This window comes from Salvelinus sp. IW2-2015, linkage group LG6.1, assembly GCF_002910315.2.
Source record: "Salvelinus sp. IW2-2015 linkage group LG6.1, ASM291031v2, whole genome shotgun sequence".
Taxonomy (NCBI): Eukaryota; Metazoa; Chordata; class Actinopteri; order Salmoniformes; family Salmonidae; genus Salvelinus; species Salvelinus sp. IW2-2015.
The window spans coordinates 7,276,049-7,283,269 of NC_036845.1; the positions used below are offsets into that span (position 1 = coordinate 7,276,049).

At 47.2% G+C, this 7,221-nt stretch overlaps 1 protein-coding gene across 1 annotated transcript in view; it reads left to right on the forward strand.

Moving 5' to 3' along the window:
- The window catches only part of ddr1 (discoidin domain receptor tyrosine kinase 1), a 70,582-nt gene that overhangs the window by 39,073 nt on the left and 24,288 nt on the right, over nucleotides 1–7,221 (forward strand). Inside the window, 8 exon segments of the mRNA XM_070443799.1 lie at nucleotides 1,981–1,992; nucleotides 1,995–2,071; nucleotides 2,073–2,083; nucleotides 5,499–5,574; nucleotides 5,820–5,880; nucleotides 5,883–5,918; nucleotides 5,921–5,970; nucleotides 6,327–6,474. Coding sequence (XP_070299900.1) covers nucleotides 1,981–1,992; nucleotides 1,995–2,071; nucleotides 2,073–2,083; nucleotides 5,499–5,574; nucleotides 5,820–5,880; nucleotides 5,883–5,918; nucleotides 5,921–5,970; nucleotides 6,327–6,474 — 471 coding nt within the window.

A 7,221-nucleotide genomic window follows, 5' to 3' on the forward strand; every position in this document is an offset into this window, starting at 1 on the left:
CATATCACTGACAGCATCAGTTATCCACGCCCCAATATTACTGACAGCATCAGTTATCCCCCCCACCGCCATATCACTGACAGCATCAATTATCCACGCCCCAATATCACTGACAGCATCAGTTGTCCACCCAAAGCAAAGTCTCCGTATCAATAACAATAACTGAGTTCGATTTCCCTCCCCCCCACTAGCACAACCCCATTATCCCCTCTCATTTTCCATCACCACCCCTCCCCCACTCCAGTTAGTAGCACCATCCTGTCTCCCCCACACCCCCTTCCTTTCATATCATCTGGCCCACCACCACCACTCACTGTGACTGCTTCTCTTCCCCCCATTTGGTCATGTCTGACCCTGCAGTGAAGTCATGGCAGATAGCTAAGTCGTTGGATAGTGCCTGGTTGATATATGCCTGTGGGACTGTTGTCTGGGCTGATATTTGAACCGGGCAGAGCAGAGCTGTCCATTTCATCTGTTWACTGCCTGCCCTATGTCCTCCTCTTCCCCTCTTTCACTCCACTTCCACCTTCTCCTCTTCTTTCTCCTCCTCCTCTAGTCCTGTGCTCACCTCACCTCATCTGCCTGTTAAAGTAAAAAGAAATGGAGAATGATACCTCTTCAGGGTTATAAGCTAATAGAAGAATATCTGTTTGTAATGAACTTGGCAGCTCCTATTCTTCAATATTCATCCTATTAGATGATTAATTAACATTGACTGTACGTGTTTCTTCCTGGGTGACTAGAAGAGAAATAAGAGGTGACAAGGACATTATTGGATGAGCTCCACTACGCGGTCTGAGGATGTGTCCCAAATGGCACCCTATTCCCTATAGAACGCATTGCTTTTGACCAGACCCTGGAATAGGGTGCCATGTGGGAAAGATAGAGAAGGAAAAATATGAATTATTATCCACATAATAATTCATATTTCCTGTTGCTGCAGGATTATTTTCCTTCTGTGAGAAACTYGTCAAATTAAGATCCTACATCTGTACATGTAGCTATCATGTTACTCCTGATGTATGATAGTAGAATGTATTCCTTTCATATCATCTGGCCCACCACCACCACTCACTGTGACTGCTTCTCTTCCCCCATTTGGTCATGTCTGACCCTGCAGTGAAGTCATGCAGATAGCTAAGTCGTTGGATAGTGCCTGGTTGATATATGCCTGTGGGACTGTTGTCTGGGCTGATATTTGAAACCGGTTAGAGCAGAGCTGTCCATTTCATCTGTTAACTGCCTGCCCTATGTCTTCCTCTTCCCCTCTTTCACCACTTCCACTTCTCCTCTTCTTTCTCCTCCCTCCTCTAGTCTGTGCTCACCTCACCTCATCTGCCTGTTAAAGTAAAAAGAAATGGAGAATGATACCTCTTCAGGGTTATAAGCTTATGAAGAATATCTGTTTGTAATGAACTTGGCAGCTCCTATTCTTCAATATTCATCCTATTAGATGATTAATTAACATTGACTGTACGTGTTTTCTTCCTGGGTGACTAGAAGAAAATAAGAGGTGACAAGGACATTATTGGATGAGCTCCACTACGCGGTCTGAGGATGTGTCCCAAATGGCACCCTATTCCCTAAGAACGATTGCTTTTGACCAGACCCTGGAATAGGGTGCCATGTGGAAAGATAGAGAAGGAAAAATATGAATTATTATCCACATAATAATTCATATTTCCTGTTGCTGCAGGATTATTTTCCTTCTGTGAGAAACTAGGTCAAATTTAGATCCTACATCTGTACATGTAGCTATCATGTTATCCTGATGTATGATAGTAGAATGTATGATAGTAGAATGCTCTTCTGTCCTCTAGTCTCTGTATGACAGGCAGGATGAATTATATTATGTAGTCTCTATCTCATTTCTTGCGCCCCCCCCCCCTCGTCTATGTCTCCCTTTCTCACACGAACACACACACACACACACACACACACACACACACACACACACACACACAGGCCACATCCATGCAGCTCAGTGTCGTTATGCCTGGGGATGGAGGATGGCACCATCCCTGACTCTGACATCACGGCTTCCAGTGCCTGGTCAGACTCTACTGAGGCCAAAACACGGCAGGTACGTATGTCGGTATGTGTGGTATGTGTGTTATTGCATACGTTCCAAAGGAAAAAGCCCAGCAGCTGGCCTGTATAGCTCTGTGTCAGCTGTTATAGTAGCTGATAGCTGATCTCTGTGGAGGAGAGGTGTTTCTGGTTTCCATGATTCTAAGACTCTGCGACCTTTGACATATTTGGGTCCTTTGTACCTCAATGCTTGACTGTGGAGAGTGCAAATAGAGTATTCAAAAGTGTTGTGAGTGCCTGTGTGTGTGTGATGCCTGGTGTGTGTGTGAGTGCCTGTGTGTGTGTGAGTGCCTGTGTGTGTGTGAGTGCCTGTGTGTGTGTGGTGCTTGTGTAGTGCCTGTGTTGTGTGAGTGCCTGTGTGTGGTGTGTGTGTGTGTGTGTGTGTGTGTGTGTGTGTGTGTGTGTGTGTGTGTGTGTTGTGTGTGTGTGTGTGTGTGTGTGTGTGTGTGTGTGTGTGTGTGGTTGTGTGTGTGTGTGTGTTGCAATTACATGATCTCTATTCATGTCTGGTTCTGGGTCTGTATCTCTCTACCGTTGACTATGTCTGTCATCTGTTGTCACCATGTTTAAATCACACAGGAGAAGACTATTAGATTACAATACAAGGCTGTGGCCAGCGTGTCTCTTTATAGCACATTAGGTCATGATATTACATTACCAGCCTATATGTTAAACAAGGCAGATTGACATGGTCTATTACTAGACATCCACAGTGTGTGTGTGTGCCTCAGTTTCCATGTCTCTCTAGCCTGCCGTGTCTGTGCTGGGTCTGCTGGCTGACTCTCAGTCATGTGGAGGTGATAAGCCCCAACCCTTAAAGACACCACAGACAGACGGACGGAACGGACGGCCGGGGGAAAAGAGAGAAGAGAGAGGACAGGAAGAGAGAGAAGAGAGAGGGACGGGACGGGAAGAGAGAGAGGGACGGGGAAGAGGAGAAGAGAGAGGACGGGGAAGAGAGAGAAGAGAGGAGGACGGGGAAGAGAGAGAAGAATGGAGGGGAGGGGAATAGAGAGAGAGAGGGAGGAATCGGGGAGAGAGAGAGGAGAGAAGTAGGGAAAATGGGCGCCACTGTGATGGAGGGGGAGATTGAAAGAGGGATGGAACGAGGGAGGGAGGAGCCTGGTGTGTGATCTTAGGGAGATGCTCATTGATATTGTTCTGAAGCAGTTGGATAACAGCATGTTAGATGGAGGAAGAAGAGAGGGAAGGGAATTTAGAGAGAAGGGAAGGATAGAGTACTTGGCTGATCTGAGAGTGAGAAAGAGAGAGCGGGAGATAGAGAGTAATCAAATCAAATCAAATTTTATTTGTCACATACACATGGTTAGCAGATGTTAATGCAAGTGTAGCGAAATGCTTGTGCTTCTAGTTCCGACAATGCAGTAATAACCAACAAGTAATCTAACCTAACAATTTCACAACAACTACCTTATACACACAAGTGTAAAGGGATGAAGAATATGTACATAAAGATATATGAATGAGGTGATGGTACAGAACGGCATACGCAAGATGCAGTAGATGGTATATGAAACAGTATATACATATGAGATGAGTAATGTAGGGTATAAACATTATATGAAGTGGCATTGTTTAAAGTGGCTAGTAATACATTTTCATACATTTTTCCATTGTTAAAGTGGCTGGAGTTGTGTCAGTATGTTGGCAGAAGCCACTAATGTTAGTGGTGGCTGTTTAACAGTCTGATGGCCTGAGATAGAAGCTGTTTTTCAGTGTCTCGGTCCCTGCTTTGATGCAGGGGGGGATAGAGGGGAATAGAGGACTTGGCTGGTCTGAGAGTGAGAAAGAGAGAGAGGGAATAGAGAGTGATGGAAGGGGGATAGAGGGGGTAATAGAGGACTTGGCTGGTCTGAGAGTGAGAAAGAAGAGAGAGGGAATAGAGAGTGATGGAGGGGGATAGAGGGGAATAGAGACTTGGCTAGTCTGAGAGTGAAAAGAGAGAGAGGAATAGAGAGTGAGGAGGGGGATAGAGGGAATAGAGGACTTGGCTAGTCTGAGAGTGAGAAAGAGAGAGAGGGAATAGAGAGTGATGGAGGGGGAATAGAGGGAATAGAGGACTTGGCTGGTCTGAGAGTGAGAAAGAGAGAGAGGGAATAGAGAGTGATGGAGGGGGATAGAAGGGAATAGAGGACTTGCTGGTCTGAGAGTTAGAAAGAGAGAGAGGGAATAGAGAGTGATGGAGGGGGGGATGGAGGGGAGATAGAGACTTGGCTGGTCTGAGAGTGAGAGAGGAGAGGGAATAGAGAGTGATGGAGGGGGAATAGAGGGGAATAGAGGACTTGGCTGGTCTGAGAGTTAGAAAGAGAGAGAGGGAATAGAGAGTGATGCAGGGGGATAGAGGGGATAGAGGATTGGCTGGTCTGAGAGTGAGAAAGAGAGAGAGGGAATAGAGTGATGGAGGGGGGATAAGGGGGAATAGAGGACTTGGCTGGTCTGAGAGGGAATAGAGTGATTGAGGGGAATAGAGGTGGGGATAGAGGACTTGGCTGGTCTGAGAAGGAATAGAGTGATTGAGGGGAGAATAGAGGGGGGGGGGTAGAGGACTTGGCTGGTCTGAGAAGGAATAGAGTGATTGAGGGGGAATAGAGGACATGGCTGGTCTGAGAGGGAATAGAGTGATTGAGGGGAATAGAGGGGGGGATAGAGGACTTGGCTGGTCTGAGAGGGAATAGAGTGATTGAGGGGGAATAGAGGGGGAATAGAGGACTTGGCTGGTCTGAGAGGGAATAGAGTGATTGAGGGGAATAGAGGACTTGGCTGGTCTGAGAGGGAATAGAGTGATTGAGGGGGAATAGAGGACATGGCTGTCTGAGAGGAATAGAGTGATTGAGGGGAATAGAGGGGGATAGAGACTTGGACAGTTTGTCTCCTTTTGCACGTCAGTGATCTGTCATATGAATCATTTTGCTGATGTAGGATGGAGAGGCCTGGTTTGTCTCTCTCTCTCCTCTCCTTCCTTCATCTATCCATCCTCCCTCGTATCTGATGTCTGTATGATGCAGTGGGCCTGGCTCTATCCCCAACTATCTCCCCTCCCTCCATCAGTGTCAATGACCTAGTGTTCTGAATGGTAGGTTGACCTCAGTGGGATCGGCGATCAACTGTAGTATAACTTTATTATCATTCGAGTTCAACAATGTTGACAGGAAGAACTGTGTCTTGGTGTTAGGGCTGGTCTTTATATGGTCCAGGTTTGGTTTGCTTCATGTGGACCAGTTCTCAGTGTGAATTGATCCTAATGCCAGACTAAGTGGTTGTACTGTGGGTCTGTTTGTTGTGATGGATATTGTGGTCTCTGTAAGAAGTATTTGTGGTTGGGAAAGTTATATTCTATCCAGAATGATCTCATGAATGTATAATTCCATAATTCCCCCCCCCCCCAGGTTGAGTACAGGAGAGGGAGACGGTGCGTGGTGTCCTGCAGGAGCAGTGTTCCCCAGTGCTTCAGAGTACCTCCAGGTCAGACATGGGCTACAGCCACATACTATATGTGAAGGATTCTCTGTTTCCATTGGCTAGAGGTGCATTCATTCCGCCAATACTCACATTTCATTGGGTTATAGTTTGTGTTTAATTTAATCAAGGTCGAAGTTCCCTAGTTTCCCTGTGTTGGAGGTAGAGGTCAGGATGGGCTGAGGGTCAGAGCACTACATTACAACTGATCTAGATCAGTGACTAGAGACGTCTTGTTCTCTCTCTTCCAGGTGGACCTGCGCTCGCTGCACTTCCTGGCTCTGGTGGGTACCCAGGGTCGCCATGCCGACGGCACGGCCAGGAGTTTGCCCGCAGCTACCGGCTCCGTTACTCCGAGACGGACGCACCTGGATCACCTGGAAGGACCGCTGGGGGCAGGAGGTAAAGAGAAGTGTGTGTGTGTGTGTGTGTGTGTGTGTGTGTGGGTGTGTGTGTGTGTGTGTGTGTGTGTGTGTTTTATCTATTTAATGTATCTCTCTCCCCTTGCTCTGCTTCTCTGACTCATTCCATTATTTCTATCTTATACAAACCTTTTATTCAGCCACCCACTCACAACATCCTTGAATCTCACTAGTTTCCTAAAGACCTTTTATGTATCATTCATTCACTATCATTTCTGTATTCCATTATGTCCATGTTGCTTTTTCACATCTAAATGCTTAATACTGCTATTCATGGTTATTCAATGGGTCTCCATGCTACTCTTGACTGTCTCCCTCCTCCCCCCTCACCCCCAGGTGGTGTCTGGGAATGAGAACACCTATGATGTGGTTCTGAAGGACCTGGGTCCACCCATTGTTGCCCGTTATGTCCGCTTCTACCCCCTGGCAGACCGGGTCATGAGCGTCTGTCTGCGAGTGGAGCTCTATGGCTGTCTGTGGAACGGTGAGTCACACTGTGTGTCTGTGTCTGTCTGTCTGTCTGTCCTGTGTCTGTCTGTCTGCTGTCTGTCTCTCGTCTGTCTGTCTCTGTCTGTCTCTGTCTGTCTCTGTCTGTCTGTCTCTGTCTGTCTTCTGTCTGTCTCTGTCTGTCTGTCTCTGTCCTGTCTGTCTCTGTCCTGTCTGTCTCTTGTCTGTCTGTCTTGTCTCTGTCTGTCTGTCTGTCTGTCTGTCTGTCTCTGCTGTCTGTCTCTGTCGGTCGTCTGTCTCTGTCGGTCTGTCTCTGTCCTGTCTGTCTGTCTCTGTCGTGTCTGTTCTGTCTTCTGTCTGTCTCTGTCTGCTCTGTCTGTCTCTGTGTCTCTGTCTCTGTCTGTCTGTCTCTGTCTGTCTCTGTCTGTCTCTGTCTGTCTGTCTGTCTGTCTCCTCTGTCTGTCTCTGTCTGTCTGTCTCTGTCTGTCTCTGTCTGTCTCTGTCTGTCTCTGTTCTGTCTGTCTCTGTCTGTCTCTGTCTGTCTCTCTGTCTGTCTCTCTCTGTCTGTCTCTGTCTGTCTCTGTCTGTCTTCTCTCTGTCTGTCTGTCTCCTGTCTGTCTGTCCTGTCTCTGTCTGTCTGTCTCTGTCTGTCTCTCTGTTCTGTCTGTCTCTGTCTGTCTGTCCTCTTGTCTGTCCTCTGTCTGTCTGTCTCTGTCTGTCTCTGTCTGTCCTGTCTGTCTGTCTCTGTCTGTCTGTCTGTTCTGTCTGTCTGTCTGTCTGTCTT